The sequence below is a fragment of the Manihot esculenta genome, chromosome 18 (genome assembly GCF_001659605.2).
Source record: "Manihot esculenta cultivar AM560-2 chromosome 18, M.esculenta_v8, whole genome shotgun sequence".
NCBI lineage: Eukaryota > Viridiplantae > Streptophyta > Magnoliopsida > Malpighiales > Euphorbiaceae > Manihot > Manihot esculenta.
In genome coordinates this window covers 6,319,197-6,340,001 of record NC_035178.2, presented here as the reverse complement: position 1 = coordinate 6,340,001, position 20,805 = coordinate 6,319,197, and the positions used below count along the sequence as shown (strand labels likewise).

At 33.2% G+C, this 20,805-nt stretch overlaps 5 protein-coding genes across 5 annotated transcripts; 1 reads left to right on the top strand and 4 right to left on the bottom strand.

Moving 5' to 3' along the window:
* Nucleotides 1-2,840: 2,840 nt before the first annotated feature.
* Nucleotides 2,841-3,593, bottom strand: LOC110606143 (non-specific lipid transfer protein GPI-anchored 31). Its single transcript, XM_021744907.1, has 3 exons — nucleotides 3,260-3,593; nucleotides 3,142-3,168; nucleotides 2,841-3,064 (listed from the first exon to the last, which is right to left on the bottom strand). Exons 1-3 carry the CDS (start codon nucleotides 3,591-3,593, stop codon nucleotides 2,841-2,843), a joined length of 585 nt encoding a protein of 194 aa, XP_021600599.1.
* Nucleotides 3,594-7,566: 3,973 nt separating this feature from the next.
* Nucleotides 7,567-8,577, bottom strand: LOC110606026 (FCS-Like Zinc finger 6). Its single transcript, XM_021744742.2, has 2 exons — nucleotides 8,159-8,577; nucleotides 7,567-7,957 (listed from the first exon to the last, which is right to left on the bottom strand). The coding sequence occupies exons 1-2, from the start codon at nucleotides 8,446-8,448 to the stop codon at nucleotides 7,801-7,803; spliced, it is 447 nt and encodes a 148-aa protein (XP_021600434.1). The 5' UTR covers nucleotides 8,449-8,577; the 3' UTR covers nucleotides 7,567-7,800.
* Nucleotides 8,578-11,222: 2,645 nt separating this feature from the next.
* LOC110606142 (probable glucan 1,3-beta-glucosidase A) lies at nucleotides 11,223-13,742 on the bottom strand. The gene is made up of 7 exons (XM_043952956.1): nucleotides 13,385-13,742; nucleotides 13,175-13,294; nucleotides 12,896-13,093; nucleotides 12,650-12,808; nucleotides 12,371-12,540; nucleotides 11,792-12,300; nucleotides 11,223-11,713 (listed from the first exon to the last, which is right to left on the bottom strand). Exons 1-7 carry the CDS (start codon nucleotides 13,589-13,591, stop codon nucleotides 11,532-11,534), a joined length of 1,545 nt encoding a protein of 514 aa, XP_043808891.1. The 5' UTR covers nucleotides 13,592-13,742; the 3' UTR covers nucleotides 11,223-11,531.
* Nucleotides 13,743-14,283: 541 nt separating this feature from the next.
* On the bottom strand, nucleotides 14,284-16,692 carry LOC110607084 (probable glucan 1,3-beta-glucosidase A). The gene is made up of 7 exons (XM_043952957.1): nucleotides 16,498-16,692; nucleotides 16,292-16,411; nucleotides 16,011-16,208; nucleotides 15,774-15,932; nucleotides 15,493-15,662; nucleotides 14,908-15,416; nucleotides 14,284-14,818 (listed from the first exon to the last, which is right to left on the bottom strand). The coding sequence occupies exons 1-7, from the start codon at nucleotides 16,681-16,683 to the stop codon at nucleotides 14,637-14,639; spliced, it is 1,524 nt and encodes a 507-aa protein (XP_043808892.1). The 5' UTR covers nucleotides 16,684-16,692; the 3' UTR covers nucleotides 14,284-14,636.
* A 1,038-nt stretch (nucleotides 16,693-17,730) lies between these two features.
* On the top strand, nucleotides 17,731-19,134 carry LOC110607086 (protein DOWNSTREAM OF FLC). Its single transcript, XM_021746140.2, has 2 exons — nucleotides 17,731-18,024; nucleotides 18,635-19,134. Exons 1-2 carry the CDS (start codon nucleotides 17,871-17,873, stop codon nucleotides 18,958-18,960), a joined length of 480 nt encoding a protein of 159 aa, XP_021601832.1. The 5' UTR covers nucleotides 17,731-17,870; the 3' UTR covers nucleotides 18,961-19,134.
* The last annotated feature ends 1,671 nt before the right edge of the window (nucleotides 19,135-20,805 follow it).

Sequence of the window (20,805 nt, the reverse complement as noted above, 5' to 3'; positions counted from 1 at the left end):
TCACCAAATTAAATTTCAAAATACTTAACAAAATCTATTTATTGTGACTTCTGCTAATTTATTGAAAATAGCAGTAATTTTTATGTTTTATTTAAGAGATGTGATCTTAATTATATATATATATATATATATTATTTGTAATGGTTAAATTTAATATTATTAAAAAAAATTATTTAAAAAAATAAATTAATGGAAATTACACTGTAAATAATTCCAGGAGAAATAAAAAATTTCTAAGGTTGGTGCATTGAATGTGTGTTTTTGGGTGGTGTTGTCCACCAACCCGTCCAAAAGTTTTCTCTAAAATTGAATTGATTCATCGTCAAGGATAAATTGAGGAGAAATAAAATAATAAATATATTTTAATCATATTAAATATTTGGCTTTTTAAATAATTATCCCTAGTATTTCTGTTAAATAATATTTATTTTATAAGTTTAATGTTATGGTTTTTCTTCTCCCCATTAATTTGTGGATTCCATTGTGTTCATTGGTTGAAAAAAAAAATTGCTTATATACATTTTTTGACAATTTACTGAAAATTACAGGTTTAAATTAGTGTTCTGCTGATTATTTTGTAGCGTGAGATAGGGTTGATTTAAAAATAAATAAATGACTTATCACATTATTTGTTTAAATTAACTTGATTTAATAGTTAAAAATATATTATTTATTAGATAAATCTAAATTTAAATTTTCATACCATTAATTATATACTAAGTAATGTTAATTACACATTTAAATCCTATAATCATAATCATGCTATCAATTATGCCAAGTCAAATCAGTACATGCTCTAAGGACTAAAGTATTAAGCATTTAATGTATTATATGAAATATTTAATATTCTATTCATTTTATAATTTTTTATTTATATTTTATTATTATTATCGACTATAATAATATAATAATTTAAAATTACAAAAATTTAAAATTTTGATATAAGTGAATAAGTTTAATTTGAATGGTTTACATTATTCTTTAAATTTAATTTGAATAGTTCATTTTTTTTTTTTTTATGTATTCTCTAGTGCTATCACCTTACTATAAAACCAATCTAATGATTCAATACTATTATTACTTTAAATTGGAGTTTTTTGTTACTTCGACCGGATAAATCTTATTGATGGAATGAATAATTAAATCATAATTTATTGGTTGATTGTATCATTAACCATTTCTTTTTCTTTATTTTATTTTGGTGCGAGAAACTTCATTTTTGTCGCTTCTAGCTTGCTTCTATTGGACATGGGTTGATTGGCCGTTGGGCTTGCTTTTATTGGACTTGGAGTTCATCAAGGTACTATTGCGGGCCAAGCTGTAGAAGGTATTACAAGACAATTTGAATTAAAAGGGAAAAATACGAGGTACTTTATTATTTAGTCTGACTTTTATGAACTGGTTATAGAATAAACATTGTTACTTGTGAATCATTTTATTTAATCTTATATAAAAAAAAAATACATACTTGGACTCACTATTTATTTAGATATTTTTGTCTATTTTTATTTATGTGTATATTTATGCTCACTAGGTAGAAGTAAATTATCTTGAACAAGACATAGATTGCCTTACACTAAACTAAAAAAAACTATTTCAAAAAAAAAATAGTCAATGATGCTCCTCCATGGATTCGCCTATATAAGGCGCAGCTATTGCAAAAATAAGGGCTTGAATTCCACTTGTACTTGTCTTTTCACCATCATCAGGCGACCATTTAATTCTCTACAGAGTGGTGACATAGTTGTGCATGTTTTTCTACTTACCCGTCACGTCAAATGAGCTAATTGCGTGCTAATAAGCTAGTCACCTGTTTGATTATGGATTAAATTGTGTGCTAATAAGCTAGTAATGGACTCTTATATGTTTCAGATTGGGCTCTTCTGTAAAGAATCACGCAGTATTCAGTTTAAACCTAAAAAATTGATCGAATCGAATTAATTTAAAAATTCAGTTTGATTTTTTATTTATTTTAATTCGATTCGATTTTTAATTTCAAAATCTTTAATTTGTTTCGATTCCGTTCGGTTCAGTTGATAAAAAAATGAAAAAAATTAAATCAAACCAATTAGTGATAATAATCGATTAGATCATATTAAAGTTAAAATATTCTAATTAAATTTTAAAATATTAAAAATAAAATATAAAAATAAAAAATATATTAAAAATTCAAACCAATCAAATCGAAATGAATCAAATCAATTAAATTTATTTTAATTTCTAATTAAAATCGATTCGATTTTCATACATATCAAAATTTTAATTTTTATTTACTCAATTTTGATGGGTCATCAAATTCAAATTTAATTGGAGCTTATTATATTAAAAAATATTTGACGAATAAATCATTTATTGAATGAGATATTAATTTTGGCAGCTTTTCGCTTATAGTTGGAGGTTGATTGGATTTTGTCATAATTAATATGAAGTTTCACATCAAGGATTACAAATAGGATTGTAAAATTTCAATGATAAAATATTTAAATTTGATATGAGATTGTAATTTTTATGACCTTTAAATAATTTAATTAGTAAAATTTGATTTATTTTGAAATTCTTAATAATATTATCATATCAATTAATATTTTTTTAATGATATATATATTACATATTGTTAAGATTTAGCATATATGATTATTGTATTAGTAACAAATTTCATTATTTATTAATAATATTTTTTTAGTAGATATATATGATTTTATTTTTATAATAAATTTTACATAGAAAAGAATGGTTAGACCAAATAAAATAACTCTCCTAAAAGAGATTGAAAGAAAAAACCTACTTTAATTAATTTGATGAAAGGAAAATGTCAAACCGAAATAGAACACAGTTAAGCCCTAACACATTGCAGATGATAAAACAAGAAGCAGACTGATGATGACTATGAAAGGGACATAAATTGAATTTCCTCCTGCTTTAGATGCTGCTGGAGCCACAACATCTCCATCACTGGCTGAGGTTGGTGGAGTTGGAGCCACAACATCTACATCACTAGGTGCAGGTGAGGTTGGAGTCTCTTCTGATGGTGCAGGCTGCGGAGATGATAAATCTGGAAGACCAACTGCATTCAAGTTTATGAAAAATAAAAATTAACCTATATATACACTAAAAAATAAAATAAAATAAAATAAAATGAACCTGGTTCCCCAGCAGGAGGCAAAGCCACTGCAAGTACAAAATTAAAAAGAAATCCGTTAATATTGTACAGAATTTATTCACATGCATGCAAAGATCCCAAAACATCAAATTCACTCACAGTCACAATTATCAGTCACAGGAACATCAACCCCACAAGCAGAAGGCAGCAGAACGGCTCTAGTCATATTTACCAAAATCCCAAATTGAGTACTAGCCTTTAGACCTTCACATATGCACTTAGAATTAATAGCAAAAACAATTTTCAACCCTTCACAACACAAGGGATCTAGCTTCACATCACTGTCCAAACTCATGTAGGGCATACAGTCTATCAAATCATATATGACGGTGGAACAATCTTCATCTTCATCTATGGAAGGTGCAGGCAATTCATCACAGTTGACTAGCATGCCCAATGCAGCCAAAATGGAAATGCAAAAAAGAAATTTCATAGTTAAAATGTAGAGGACGGGTGTTCTTTGTAGCTTTACCTTCTAATAAAGCTTGGGTTTGGATAAAATCATAAATTTGAAATTCGAATTTTTATTTCAATCACATTGAAGATTATTAGTTGATTCTTTGTTATCTTTTCAAACTAAATGATGAGCTTCATTTGTCTCTAAATATTTGGTTTAAATTTAATTAATAATTTATTTTTTTCCTGATAATTGGTAATAATTAGTATTTACAAACTTAGTCTTGTTTATAAGTATATCTGAGTAAATCTGAGAAATTTCAGATTCTACTCTCCCAATCTCTAATTTATAATTAAAAAAAAATGATAATAATTAATGGATTAATAAAACAATGCTTGAATAACAATGTGGGCTTTCATCTGATCCATGGGCTGATTAACCACCATTACCATTTTCCACCTAACCCATTCTTGAATTGATTTGGACTTTTCATTGGGACACCACACCCAGTTTCAATTTTAAAAAGTTATTAAATAATAATTATTTTAAAATGGTATATATTTTCTTTTTGTTTTGTTGGGACCTACGGCTCTCAAGCTTTCCCAATATGCACTAGAGACCAACAAAATCCCTACCACTTTATAAAAGTAACAACTTTCCCACATCTGTCACATCGTGGACCCAATTATGGAGCTCCACCTGTTACCTCTTGTGGGCCCCTTTTTTCATAAGGGACAATTATACTACTTTTCTTTGGGGCTATATATGCTCCCATTATTAATTAAGGATGACCCACACGATAAATTTTCTGGACTATCCCAAATTCTTTATGATTGCAATTTTTTTCAATTTATGAAAACACAATAAATTCATCTCTATCTAACTCGGAAGAAAAATTTAAACTTATTTAACTAAAATTTAATGAATTAGGATATTTAAATATCAAAAGAAAAAATTTAAACTAAAGAGCCCTTTAAAATCAGAAAGGTCACCAAAAAGTAGCTTTCCACAAGGGAGGGCTAAAAATTGAAAATCCAAACTAGTAGGAACTTAGAAAACAACATTTGTAATTAACAAAAGCCAGTGGTTGAGATGGAAGACAAGCTTTAATTAAGCAACAATGGGGTCCATGGAGCTTAGGTGTAAAGTTATAAATGGTTGTGACTTGTCTCCTCCCTATGGGTCCCAACATCACTCTTGTCTTCTTCACCATTTGTTTGGCTCTGAAAAATCAGAAATCAGCCAGACGCAAGAGGAGATGGAGATGTTTGTGTGGTCTAGTTAATGGTTAAAGCTATTTTTCATAGAATCAATAGATTCTCTATCGCTATTGAGATAGCTTGATATCAAGTGTCAATCGATTTTCAGTTTCAGAGTTATCAGTGTTTTAAAAAAAAATTGATCTTTTTCAAATTTGTAATAACGATTACATAATTTTTATTATTTCTATTAAAATTAGTAAATTTATTTTAATATTAATAAAAAAATTTATCTTTTTCAAATTTGTAATAACGACTACATATTCATATTTATTAATGTTTAAAAATAATAGATTTATTTATTTTTGACATATAATCGAGTTTTTAAATGGAATCTATGTTTATATCCCATACTTTCCTTCTTAAAAAGAAAATGCAGAGGGTCAAACCGAGAATTCACATGGAGCTTGCTTAATTAGACTCACCGTTTTTGTTGTTTACACTCATTGCAGGTGCCAACTGGCAAATTGGTGGACCCAATCAACCTAAAAGGTAAAGTGGGGACTTCTTTTCTTTTTCCACCTCAGCACCCCCTCAAATGGGTGAAATGACTCACTTCCAATGAATCTCTTCCCATTTAATTTTCCTTATATTGTGCACAAATGGGACCCACTACATGCAGAGCTGACTAAGCCATAGATTCCCTTCTTCCATTGCCACTAATCCAGGATTTAATACTTAATTTCATATTAAGAATCTTCTCATGCGTTTATTTGGTTTCGTTAAAAAATTAACGCTTTTCACGGAGTACGAAAATCTAATGAACTTGATCAGTTTGTACCATTTTAATCTATGAAAAGTTTTTTCATATTTACGTAATATTAATCTCTTTGAAATTCATAATTAATTAATAATAATTCTTTATTTTAAGATCAAAATCTCACAACCCTCATATTAAAAAAACTAATGATACTTCTCATATGATAAAACTGTTTTTTCATAAGATTGTTCACTTACATAGCATACCTAAGACTATTACTTCTAACAGGGATGTGGAGTTTCTAACTCATTTCTGGGTGACTTTATAAAAATGTTTTGAAACTGAATTTCGATACAGCAGTGCTGCTCATTCCTAAGCTGATGGACAAACTGAAGTGGTGAACCACACGTTTAACAATATTCTGCGTTGCATCTGCAGTAATAAGAAAACTAATTGGGATCTTGTTCTTACCCTAGCAGAATTTGCTTACAAGGGTGTTATCCATAACTCCACAAAGATGTCACCATTTGTTGTTGTATACAGAAAAGTCCTTGCGCATACAATTTATCTTATTGCCCTTCTCACAGTTCTCACAACAGTATTGCAGCAAACAACTTGACAAATCAGCACGTGAATATTTCCAAACAGATACAACAATGACTTACAGAAGCCAATGACAAATATAAAGCTGCAGCTGATAAACATAGGCGTTTCAAGTCTTTCAATGTTGGTGACCAAATTATGGTGTATTTACGCAAGGAGAGTGGTAGAGGATAGAAAAAGCTTGACGCCAAGAAAATTGGTCCATTCCGGATCATTCAGAAGATCAATGCCAATGCCTATATTCTTGACCTCTCACATGAGATGAAAATTTCTAAGACGTTTAATGTGGCAAATCTATTTCAGTACTATCCTGCTGATGACAACTCGAGATCGAGTTCTTTATAAGTAGAAGAGAATGACATGGAGTAACTAGTCTTGGACTTTACGGCAGATTTGAACCGGACCTAACTTTTGTTATTGACGTCCGATAAAGACCTACGATAGCTTTTCAAAAAGAGAATTTCGAGACGAATGACTTTTAACAAAATTCGATATGAAAATTCCATCGTTTAGGGGTCAATTTTGGATTTTAATTATTATTTTTTGATATTTTGAGTATTTTAAGAGTTAATTTTATATTTTAATTATTATTTTTTAATATTTTAAGTATTTTCGTAATTTTACTTATTAGAGTTTTATTTTTATTATAAATAATTTCTCTTAAATATTAGAAACTCACTTTTTTTAATTTTTAAAAAATTTCAATAAAATTTTTAATTTTTCAATCTATTTTTTTTATTTTATCTTAATCATAATTAAAAATCTCAACGGAAATTTAAATAGTCCATTATCGCATTAAATGCAGTTGATCTTGTTACCTAATATTTTATTGATACTAATTGTTTTCTTTTTTCTTTGGCCAGAAAATATATTGTTTTGCTATTTCTTCTTCTTTTATGTAATTTTTGAACAAGATACTTCGTGTCTTCATGGTTGCAAGCTAAACGCAAATGAGCAAATACACAGGCCATGTGACAAAGCAAAAGGGAATCAAAATCTAAAATGGTGCTCCTACGCCCTACCTTAAAAATATGAAAATTGGACATTGAGAACATTTGCAAAAAAATTGCTTTTGCCAAATTGCATAACATAAAAAGAGAGTTCTGGGATTTTGTAGCCAATAAATCGAGAGAGAGAGAAGGGTAGTGGTGGATTTTTTTTTTTTTTCTCCTTTTAAGGTCCATTCGATTCTAAGGGGTCTGATGCATCGAACCGAAAGGCAAGCAAAGTGGTGGAAAACGATGGGGAATCTTCTTCAAAATCAATACCATCCCACTCAAACCTTAACCCAAGAACCCATCAATATCCTCACATCACTGTGCCATCCACCATTCACTAATAACAACAAAACCAACAATAATTGAGAAAACAAATCTTTTAAATCTGCAATTTTCTTCCTTTAATAGCATCACAAAAAAACAAGATGATAAAATTAAACATTCCCCAGAAAAAAAAAAAAAAAAAAAAAAAACTAGGAAGAACTACAGATTGGATAGCTGCTTTCTGTAAGCTGTGGATCCACATAAAATAACAACAGCTTCAAAAATTGCCCATTTGCATACAAGAAAGCTAGCTGCATCAAACCCACTTCCATATATAATGATTATACACTTAAGGTTATATATATTTATAGAAGTAAGCGGACGGAATCTTTTCCATTCTGGCCTTTTCGTCGGCGATTTTACAAAGCAGCAACAGTCTCCCCTTTGGTGGAGACTTCTGGTGCGGTGTTGGAGGTTGCAACTTCTTTCTTGGACGCTAATGAACACTTTTCTTTCCTCTCGTCTTGGTTCATTTGCTGTTGCCTGCACTCTAGACTACAGAAAGCACTGTCCCCTCTACGCCAAACAAGAGTAAAATAAAATCTTTATCAGAAAAAAAAAAAGCTATCCCAGGAAATTAAGGAGGAATTGTTTCATGTGGGATAGGTTATATTGAAGAGTTCTTGATTATCAAATAAACCCACCAAAATAATAAGGAATTGAGAAAAGAAAATCTTCAAAGATCAAATATTTATCAAGAAATATTGAAGAAGGTACCTGTACATGTAGATGTCGCGACCTGGGATCAAGCGGCGCTTGCAGAGGGAGCAAACCCTCAAGAAGTGAGCAGTTTCCAAGGAATCAGCGGAAGCCCTTCTATGGGTTCTGGGTGCGACGGTGGCAGACAAGAACCGCTGATCTAGCTGGACACCGAATCCGGCCACCTGTTTGTGAGCGATGCGCGGATCAGACGACGGTGGAACTGATTCACTGTCTAGATCAAAGGTGATCTCCGACATACTTGTTGTTCTCTTCATTGGAGCCCTAGGTCTCTTCCCCAACAACATCTTTAAGCAGCTCTTCCTTTACAGCAGCAGCAGCAGCCACTCCTCTCTTGTTAGTTGGGTCTAAGAAAGGAGAAATCTTGAGAGAGCGAGAGCAGGTGGGTAGAGAAGTGAAGGAGAAGTGGAGGTTCGGAAAATAAAGAAGAGCCAGAAACCGAGGAGTGGATCTGAGCCGTTCATTTAATAGCTAGCTTTTTTTAAAAAAATATTAAAAAGGTAAATGCACTTGAAAACATTTTTTATTAATTTAATGGGGAAGAGAGCTTTGGATAGTCTCTTCTTCGGTGACAGCAGTCAAAATCCAGTGAGGTTCATTGGCCACTCAAATGCTACCACGTCAATCAAATAAGATTTTATATGGGCTAGGTAAATAAGAAAAGCTAATACTATTTGTAGAAAATTTTCTTTATATTTGAAAAAGTGAAAATAAAAATAAGTCAAAAAAAAATTTTCTGGAAAGGAAATAATTTTAGTTTTTGAAAATTTTCATTTCACGCTAATTTTATAAAGACACGCAAAAGAAATAATTTAGAAAATATAGTAAACTTTTCCCGTTATTCCCTTATTTTTATGCAAATAGTATCAGAATGTCAGCATTATAAATTATTAAATTACGAAATAAATATTTAATTATTGAATTTTATTATTAATGTTTAAAATATTTATGTATCTCTTGACATGCTGTTCAAACCCACCTCCTACTGGCGGATAGAAAAAAAAGAGAGCAGTGATGGAAAGAGAAATTAGAATAAATTGATACAAATTGCTTTTTTGTGATCTACCTGTTAGAATTATTATTGAATGAAATATACTTATTAAAAAAAAATTACTACTTGGTAAAATGATTGAATCACAAGAGATGGGTTTCTTACTAAAGAAATGAAAGAAGCAATTAAGGTGACTACAAATATCAAGTACAGTATATAGAATCTTATTGCAGATGTAGGACTCCAATGTCCAAACACCAATGGCTGAATGTTGCTGTGAAATTAATGTAGTCACTGTCTAAAGTTTGCAAAGAGTCTGTGTGCATCAAATTATTCTGGGGGATTGGGCTAGCTCAGCCTCTCCTCCTCCTCATCTGCCAACTTGCTGCCTAATTTATACACCAAAAAAAAAAAAAAAATTCAACTAGCTTGTTAAATAATTATAATTCTCATGCACATGCATTTGCCTGCTTATTCCCTTACAACACCACAGTATTATTTATAACATAAAGTATCTCTCGCAACATGCACTTCTCTCTAAGTGAATTTTCTATGTCTCTTTGTTTGCAATATTACCCTATTTTACATTAACCCATGATTTGAAAACTTTAATAAAAGCCAGAAATTCGCCATTTCTCAGGTCCCAAACTCCTACCCAGATGCTTTCGCCATCAAAAATTGATTATTGGCCACTCACCAATCGTGCAAAAGTTAAAGCCTGTGAATTCCTAGTATTATGGCACCAGTATAAAGGTGAGGATCTGCCCTGCCCCTCCCCTCTCCTCTCCTCCACTATAAAGATGCATATAAAATCTCAAGTTACATAGTTTAAAGTGTTTGCTTCTTTTTAAGATATGGAGAATATGCTATAAAATATAGCAAAAATATGTGAAGAATTTAACTTTATTACAGTGGAAAAACGAATAAAATTAGGATATATAATTGCTTCAAGCATAGCATATATATCAGCACCTTGCTGTATGTTGTTGAAGATAAGAATCAATAGTTATAGAAATCTGGAAAAATTTTCAATGAGATTATTCCTTGTAATTTTATAGATTTGACTATCCATTTGATTGATTTGATCGATCTCATGATAAATGGAAGATGATGTGGAGAGAAAAATGTTAGAAGAAATTCAACTTGATGTTAAAGCATATATAATTGCTACCTTGGAGTTGCAAAGTGCATCAACTTGATTGGGTTTGGGTTAGGGTTAGGGTTAGGGTTAGGGTTAGGGTTAAGGTTACTTATTTAATTGATTAATGATTTATATATATATATATATATATATATATAAAGCCTATAATATAAAATAAATTAAAAAAAGTAACCATATATATATATATAAATCCAACTCAAGTGCTTCAATAATGGCTACAATTTGTCAGTTTTCAAAGTTTTAATGCATGTAAAATCCTTGACCTAAATAATCTTTACTATTTTTCATTTTACCTAAAATAATTAATACAAATATCCTAAATCTATTAATGTGGGATTCCCACAATTTACTTTCTTTATTGATTATAATGACTCCCTTAGAAAAGAGAGCTTAAAATTAGCTGTCCCCAGCCTGGAAATAATTACAACTTCCCTTTTTACATGTTTTGTATTTTTCTTATGTTATTCTTATTCTTCTCTTTGCTGCTGTTATAGCGTTGTTTGAAGACATCAATTGATAATGATTTAAAATCAGGACTACTCATCAATGGACCCCTTTGTAATCATCAACCCACTTGATTAAACCCCTCAGATATTTCTTATTAACTGATATAGAATTAAAATTTGTAATTCCAAAAAAAAAAAATAGTCAATAAATTATTAAGCAAAGGCATTGCTTAGGAGCTAAGTATTTCCACAAAGGGGTCATATAGAAGTTCGTTAGCTTGCTTAAGCAACAAAATAATGTCTCGTAAGAGAATTGGCACCCACCACCATCACAAGGCTAAGGATCTTCAATGAATCTCAAGTCTGAGCTGAACCCACCATCACCAGCAATTAATTTATAATATATAATTCTTTTTCCTTGTTTTTATTTAAAAAAAAATCCTATTGTCAGAGAGAGATTGATCTTCCAAATCAAAATTGATTCATGTAGTACATTTTACAGGCATAAACAATTTGAGTTCTTATTGTGATGATTACTGTTAGGCACTAAGAAAGGCAAAGACAAAACTAATGATGCCTGCAAAAAGGCTACACTGTCACTTCCTTCTTCGGTGGACTCCACTTTAATCTGTTTCCCCAAATCCCATTTGTTGGGTAAAAAGGTTACCTCACACACACACAAACACATCATTACATCATTTATTTCAATGTTTCCATTTTCTTTATTGGCTCAAGTTGCAATTTGATTAGCTTGAACTTTCATGCTACTACCTAAAGCTTGATGTAACCATTGTTAATCATCCACTCCAGGCTCCAGTGGTTGTTCACATTCTTAAGAGTCCAGTAAGCCCAACCAAAAGTTGCTCGCCCATATACCTCTAATTGGGCCTGCCCGAATCTTTGGTATTCCTCCTTTGTTGCCCCAGAAACTTGCCACTCTGCCACCCATTCCCCTGTAAAACCAAACATGTGGACTTAGTATTGCAAAGCAAAGCTCAGTTACGAGAAATAATGAAGTGATGGGTGCCTACCAACGAAGGTGAGAGGTCCATTTGAAGTGGTGACATAGTTCAACTGAGTCGACCGATTAGTGTGGATGAAATCAATGTTCTGTTGGACAGTCATGTTGTCAAATACGTTAGAGAAGAGATTGTAGTAATGGACATCAATTATGGTTCCATTTAAGCCATTGACTAGAGGGAATAGCTCTCTTGGTTCGGCTGGACCTAGCCTATTTGACATCACCACATAAGCTGTCGAGGAGTGCTTGCGAACTGCATCGTAACCTGCCTTGTAATACTTGGTCACGCTATCTAGAGTTGCTCCTGGTGAGAGAGGCTCGTTTATGAGCTCTACTGCATACAGGCATGGGCTTGTGGCGTACCTCGCTGTGAGAAAGTCTATAACTTTAGCAGTTTGTTGTATATTTGCATCTGTTAGCCCCCATTCTTGAGAGCCATCCCTAGAGGAGCTGTGTTCAAAACCATTTTGAGATCCAGGGGCTGCATGCAAGTCAATTATAACTTTCACCTTATATTTCCTGCAATAAATGTATTATTTTAGTGTTGAGGCTTAATTGATGTCAGACTAAACAGAGTAATTCTACTTACTCTGCCCATGAGAATGCACTGTCTAATGCTTGAAGGGAACCTCCAACATAAGGCTTTGGAGGTGATGGATCGCTTGCTATCCACCAACCAATAGGTATTCTTACAGCGTTTAGTCCGTTTTCAGATATGAACTTGAAATCTTTTTCCACTATGAATGTACTCCAGTGTTCCTGAAATGAACATTATTAAATTTGCAAATTTATAGTTTAGGCTTGTATAGCTTTATTAAGTTTAAGCTAAAGATTCATGCAAATTTATCAAGGAATTATTCTCTTATACCCTCATAACTTGTGGGGCTAATTCAGGGCCATAACCGTTAGTGACTTGGAACTCTCCCTGCATCCTTCCAGAAATTGTCATTACAAACACTGATGGGTCATCGTCTCCCCAGTTGCTACCACCGGCATAATCGGCTGTCAGTAGCTCCTCCGTTTTCACCTGCAATTGTCAACCTGCTAAGCAAATGGAAAAGGAAATGCTCATATTTTATGTACAATCAGAAAGGAGAGAAAGACAGCAAGCCACCTGCAAGAAAAACCCATTGGAAGCTCTTATCCTAACACGACTAGAATCATTCGAGTTTTTCACAATCTCAAATGTCTCCAATCTGCCTGGCATGTTGGAGATGGCTACTACGTTAGTTCCATTGCCGCTGCTGTCCAATCCCACGAATTGTTTGTTAAATATCCTGAAGTTGAAATGGGTTTCATTGATCCTCCACAACTTCAAGCACAGACACCATTATATGTTAATTAAAAGCACTAGAACAGAATGTCTAGAAACTGAAAAGGATAACTTAATTACTCTAAATGTTTCCCAGCCTGAGGCAGATGATCGATTTGCTACTATAATGGTTCCTCCACCCAACTCAGCGCAAAGATACTTCCCAACTGTGACTGATTTAAACTGAAGTCCAGTTCCATCCTGGAAATAATTAACATTTTCATGAAAATCAATGTTAGAAAAAACAAGAAATGACAATGCAAATCCTGTAATAGGATCATATGCACAAACCAAGAAATCTTTGTTGGGGATTCCTTCAAAAAGAGAAGGCTTGATCCATCCTTCTGTAACTAGCCAGCCTCCAAGATTTACTGCTTTAATTTTAAAGCTGGGATTTACTCTCCCATGGGAGAGAGACACCATTAACGCAAATAAGAGACTTGTGGCTACGAGCCGTTTCATTAAGAAGACCGCCATTTTTTCTTGTTCAACTTTCATTTGCCGGCCACAACATTGAAATCTCAAATATATATAGTGCAAATGGAAGAGGTGAAGTCAAAATCTGGAAGCTTTGACCAATCAAATAGTTGAACTCTCACTTGCCAAATTATCAATGTAATTAAGAGAAAATCTCTATGTACAGCTTTCAACCATATATTAGTGTTAACATTTTGATAAGTCCACAATTCCATTCCATGGGCTAATGGAGTCTTCTAAAAAATTATAAACTTTTGGATTTAATCTTTATCAAACTCAAATAAATGAAAAAAGTAGAGAGCAATCAAACTTTTGGAAAGTGAAAATCCACTAGCTTAATTAGTGGAGTAGTCAAGGTAACCTTTGAATTAGAGATTGGACATTGGAGCAGTTGTTCAATGATGATTCATGTTTTATATTAACCAAGTGCTCAATAAGTGCTCCAACTTTTGCTTAATTAATGCTTTTTTTCTTTTTTGTTTTAATGTTTGGCTGCTAAGTTGACTTCATTTATAGATGAATATTCGTAGCTCTATTTAAGGTTTATTGGTGGAATAGTTAAAAATTTTAAAGTTGACTTTTTGGATTAAGGTTGAGTTGAATTCCTTGAATTGTGTCTAGCATTTATATTGAAAAAGGCTTGTATCTAACTTTATATATATCAAAAATATTTGACAGAATTTGATTCATCATGAATTAATGGATCCAAAAAATAAAATAAAATAAAATCCACTTCAATGTCTTTTAGTGTACATGATGATCAGGTTCAATACCACACCATTTCCAAAAGTCAAAACATTTTTTTTCCTAAGTTTCACTCTTGTCTTCTAGAAAAACTGAAACTTTGCAGTGTTGAGCGAGGAGGATTTGGCCATTTTAGACGTCAATTCTCCCCATCCTACTTGTTTTTAGCTTTAGTCTTCAATAGATTAGCTTGCTCTTTTCCCTTTTTTTTGTTTGTTTGTTCTGCTTAGTTTCCTTTAGTCTTCAATAGACGTTCATAAAATATAATCATGCATTCATTTTTTTTTTTTCAAAAGTATTTTTTGGCTGACATGTAAAAGACCTAAAGCTTGATGTTGCCATTGTTGATCATCCACTCCCGGCTCCAGTGGCTGTTCACATTCCTAAGGGTCCAGTAAGCCCAACCAAAAGTTGCTCGCCCATATACCTCTAATTGGGCCTGACCAAATCTCCGGTAATCCTCATTTGTTGCCCCTGAAACTTGCCACTCTGCCACCCATTCCCCTGGAAAACCAAACATATGTATTTACACATTAATCAACAGACAGAGAAAGCAAAGCTCAGTTATGAGAAAGTTGAAGATGGGTGCCTACCAATAAAGATTGGAGGTCCATTTGAAGCGGTGACATAGTGTAACTGAGCCGACCGATTAGTGTGGATGTAATCAATGTTCTGTTGGACAGTCATGTTGTCAAATATGTTAGAGTAGAGATTGTAGTAATGGATATCAATTACGGTTCCAGTTAAGCCACTGGCTAGAGGGAATAGTTCTCTTGGCTCAGATGGTCCTATTCTATTTGACATCACCACATAAGCTGTTGAGGAGTGCTTGCGAACTGCACCGTAACCTGCCTTGTAATACTTGGTCAAGCTATGTAGAGTTACTCCTGGCGAGAGAGGCTCGTTCATGAGCTCTACTGCATACAGGCTTGGGCTCTTGGCGTACCTCGCAGTGAGAAATTCTATAACTTTAACTGTTTGTTGTATATTTGAATCTGTTAGGCCCCATTCTTGGGAGCCATCTCTAGAGGAGCTGTGTTCAAAACCATTTTGAGATCCAGGGGCTGCATGTAAGTCGATAATTACTTTCACCTTATACTTCCTGCAATAAATGCATTATTGAGAGTTTAATGTTGAGGTTTAATCGGTTTCAGAGTAAAGAGACTAATTTCACTTACTCTGCCCATGAGAAGGCATTGTCTAACGCTTGAAGAGAACCTCCTACATAAGGCTTTGGAGGTGATGGATCGATTGCTATCCACCAACCAACAGGTATTCTTACAGCGTTTAGTCCATTTTCAGATATGAACTTGAAATCTTTTTCCACTATGAACGTCCTCCAATGCTCCTGAAAATGTAACATTATTGAATTTGCAAATTTATAGGTTATCGTTGTGCTGCTTAATTAAGGTAAAGCTAAAGATTCACGCATATTTATCAAGGAATTGTTTTCTTGTACCCTCATAACTCCTGGGGCTAGTTTGGGGCCATAACCGTTAGTGACTTGGAACTCTCCCTGCATCTTTCCAGGAATTGTCATTACAAATACTGATGGGTCATCGTCTCCCCAGTTGCTGCCACCGGCATAATCGGCTGTCAGTAGCTCCCCTGTTTTCACCTGCCGACTGCTGAGTAATGGAAAAGGAAATGCTCAATATTTTATGTATATTCCGAAGAGAGAGAGAGTGAAAGCCACCTGCAAGAAGAACCCATTGGAAGCCCTTATCCTAACACGTGTAGAATCATTCGAGTTTTTCACAATCTCAAATGTCTCCAATCTGCCTGGCGTGTTGGAGATGGCTACTAAGTCAGTCCCATTGCCACTGGTGTCCAATCCTAGGAATTGTTTGTTAAATACCCTGAAGTTGAAATGGGTTTCATTGATCCTCCACATCTTCAATAACAAACACCAACATCTGTTAATTAAAAGTACTGGAATAGAAACCAGAAGCAAACCGGAAACGGTTACTTATTTACTTTAAACGTTTCCCATCGTGAGGCAGATGTCCGATTTGCTACTAAGATGGTTCCTCCACCCAACTCAGCGCAAAGATACTTCCCAACTGTGACTGACTTAAACTGAAGTACAGCTCCATCCTGGAAATAATTAACGTTTCCACGAAAGCCAGTGTTAGAAAACAAGAAATAACAATGCAGATATTGTAATAGAATCAGGCACAAACCAAGAAATCTTTGTTGGGAATTCCTTCGAAAAGAGAAGGCTTGATCCATCCTTCCGTAACAAGCCAACCTCCAAGATTTACAGCTTTAATTTTAAAGCTGGGATTCAGTCTCCCGTGAGAGAGAGATACCATTAAAGCTAATAAGAGACTTGTGGTTAGTAGCCGTTTCACTGAGAAGATCGCCATTTCATTGTCGGCCACAACATTGTATTCTCACATATATATATATATACATAACATATTAGAATTGTATTATCATATCAAGGTCGTCCATTTTTGACCCAAATTACGCATGGAATTTGGGTTGGACTCATGTGCTTTCAAAATAAAAATATCCACACCATGTCGAAAGATGAGCATAAAATTTTTATTAAATAAACATTTGTATATGTTTAATTAATTTTAATATAATCTTAATTAAATATTTAAATAAAATAAGCTATATACTCTTTTCATCCCACAAACTTAAATTTGTTTTCCTTTTCTGTCGGCTTTAAATTATATATTACTTCTTTTTTTGAAATAACGATTTTAATCAATATGAAAAACTAAATTATCATTCTTGTGGGTATAAAGAATAATTATTAAATAGTCCGTGTAAATAACTTAATTTCTTATTTTGCTCTAATATTTTCTTTAAAAAGAGAAGGATTTTTGGAATGTAGTTGTCATTCTTGTATGTCTAAATCTTGTATTAATATCCTGATTATGTCCCCATAATCCAAATTTATATCATTTTGGAACATAATGAAATAACTTGCTATTTGAATTATTAATCCCTGATTTGCTATTTTCACAAATTGGAATATTTCCCTCCTCCGATTTTACTAAATTTCCTTCCCAAAATTTATTTCGAATCAAACGGGACACGTGATTGATGATTGTTTGTGGAAACATTTTCCACTTCCTAGGCTGGACTACAGCTGATCTTCACTTTACGTGCTCCGTTTGGCTCCCTGCAGCCCCATGTGAGCACAGACATCTCCAGACTCCAGCTGCAATCTATAATGCCCGAGTCGAATTCTTTCTGTTACAATTGTTCCCATCACAATACTTTATACTTTCTAATTCTTCTCCAACCAAAATGCGCCACGTAATAGTAGAGAGGACCTAGTTGTTCCCAAATTAACGAAACTACCACTTCATACAGTAGTTTCAAGACCGCGTGGATACACCTGAATATTTCTCCACGCGCTGTCACCGCTTTTGCTTTATTTCTGCCATAACTTCCCTTTACTTCTTTGCTTGTATCTTCTGCTTTCTTCTCATCGCTTTCATCATTTTGCATTTCCTTCGCTCCATTTGGATTCGATCTCCATATTTGATATCACCCGAAGCACAAGTCTCTGTAATTCCCTGATTCCAAAAGCCTAATGGCTAGAACATTGTTGCTGCTCGCCCTCGTCGTGCTTCCGGCACTTGTGAGCGCCGCTCGCCCTGCCAGAAACCCATTTGAGTTGGAGGGCCGTGTTTACTGTGACACTTGCCGTGCTGGTTATGAAACAGCCAAAACCACCTATATAGCTGGTATACACCCTTCTCTTTCTCCTTCACTCTTCAATTTTTATGGATTTATGCATTTACGTGTCTACATCTATAGATTAATTGTTAGATCTGCTTACTTGTCTTTACTTCTACAGTGAATTTGAAACGAAATTTGAACTCTGACGTTCCTTTGCTCTAATTGGCGTAGTCTGTCAGTTTGTGTGTGAGAGATTTTCTTTTTAATTATTTTATGATTCTCCCTTAATCTAAGGGTTAGGGTCAAATTGTCGGTTTAGTGACGTGAACTTGGCTGCTAATTTTATAGATCTGGTCAAATAAATAAACAATTCGAATGCCTTGCGTGCTTAAGATCATCTGTGTTTCCTTTTTAAAGGAAAAATGGGGGAAATTGCCCTTTTTTTTGGTACAAATGGGAGCCTTGGACTCGACATCGAGACGCATCGATTGAAATTGCTAATTTTTTTTTTTCATAGTAACATCAACTCTAATTAGAAATTCAGGTGTACATTTGAGCTGAACAAGGATTTAGATTTGAATTAATATTAAGACAGATTTAGTTGCCCAATACTGTAAATTTTGCAAAAGGCATAAGATTGTTGAAGTCATTTGCATATTGTGATGCTTGAAATAGGTGCCAAGGTTAGAGTGGAATGCAAGGACAGGAAGACAATGGATCTTGTATACAGCAAGGAAGGAACAACAGACTCAACAGGAACATACAAGATTTACATTGACGAGGACCATCAAGATCAACTCTGTGATGCTATGCTAATTAGGAGCCCCATCAAGGATTGCAATTCACCCTCGTCTGGGCGTGACCGAGCCCGTGTTATCTTGACTGGTTACAATGGCATTGCATCCAACAAACGTTTTGCCAATGCTATGGGTTTCATGAAGGATGAGGCCATTTCTGGTTGTACCGAGCTTCTCAGGCAATATCAGGAGTATGAGGAGTAAGATTTTTATTTCAAGACCTCTGATGAGCCTAGTTGATTAATCTTTGCTCAGGCATATTTCAGTTTATCGATAGTTACTATTACATAATCCGGATTCGTTATGTTCTTTCAATGTTTTAGAGTCTGTTAATGGATTCTTGTTTGAATGGTAATATATGTAGTCACATTTGGCTTTTGTTCTTGTTCTTGTGAATGAATGGTAATACATGTCTTTCAACTTTCAATTTTGGGTGTTGTGTGTTTATGAACCGAGGCATCCAAAAATATATGCATTTTCCTCGTGCAGTCTCGCTTTCGCTTAGTGGTATTAAATTCAATGGCTTTTTTTTTTTTTTTCAATTTTCATGTTTAGAATGTAAAATTTACTTAATTTTAACTAAATAAGGTGGTTTAAAGAAATAGAAATCATTATTGTATGACAATTAAATTGATTTTTTTTCTTATAAATAATTTATTCTGAACAGAGAGAAGAACATCTGGTTTACATCAGTCTTGTAATTGCTACTGAGAAAAATATAATAATTAATTAGTGAATATTAAGAAGCTATGTAGAAGTAAATTTAATAAGTTTGTTTGAAAAACCCTAAAATAGTAAAATAGAATTAAATTTTAGTTACCGTGACTGAATCGCCTCGTAGAATTTTTGTTGTAATTTTTTTCCCTAATCTCCTCTTATGAGGAAGGTGCAATAACCGATACGAAAGAAAACTGTGTATCAACCTCTAAAATTCTTTTCATTTTCCAAAAATAAATTTGGATCTCAAGCTACAATGACGGGTGACTGGAGACATCCCTTTCAGACAACGGGATTGCCTGGTTTAGAGCTTTGATGCGCCGGAAGACGGCCCAGCTTCTTGCATACAAGGGAAAATCTCTTGGAAGATGTTCCATTCACGGCTTTCACGGCCAAGAAAAGAACAAGAGTCAGCCTTCTGGAGCAACTATCACTTTAAAAAATGATATAAATATGGCTCACGTGGTACCAGAGGATCTTATTTTGAAAGAAAGTTCAAAAACTTTATTCTTATTCACAATGATATAATTAGTCTTATTTGATTCAAATGCATTATTTTTTTAAAATTCACATTTTTAATATTTAATTTAATTAAGATAAATAAATTATTTTTTTATTAAAAAAAACTTTTACTTTATGAAAAATTAAGAAAAATATTAACCAAATAGAAATAATTTTTATATTTTTTAAAAATTTTAAATTTCTTACTTGATTTATCCAACTAAATAAGATTAAAGTAAATAAAAAATATGGACTGACAGAATAATGAGTATAGAAAGTGGTGATTTCCCATTATACTAGGAATAGAAACTAAGAGTAATTGAAAGGAAAAAGAAGTCTAGGTAAGCTTTTGCTTCAAATGTAATCCCATTCTTCAAGGTAGTCTATTTCTCTACCAATCGCCTTCTTAGGCGGCAATTGTATTCCTTACCTCAGCAATTGTATTAAGTTTTTTCTCTTTCTAATCTCCCCTTCTAAGGAGGGTGCAACAAGAATGAAAAACTTAATTTAACAGCATTTAAAATTATTTTCTTTTCTAAAAGTAAATTTGGACCTCAAGTTAAAAAAAAAAAAAAACCTACGAACTCTATGACTTGTTATTTAGGAGGGTTCTCTTCTTGAGAGAAAGTTCCTTTTCTTTTGAGATTAAGTTTCTTTTCTCTGTCATACGGTTAATCTCTCTCTTTGATTCGAGTAGGAAAATACTTCTTTATCCATTATATTCAAATAGTGAATTTTTCTTCCCCATCTCCTGGTGGTTTATATATTTTCTTTAATTTTTCACTTTACCAGACCTAAAATAATGTGAAGAGAAATCTTTTGATATATGGT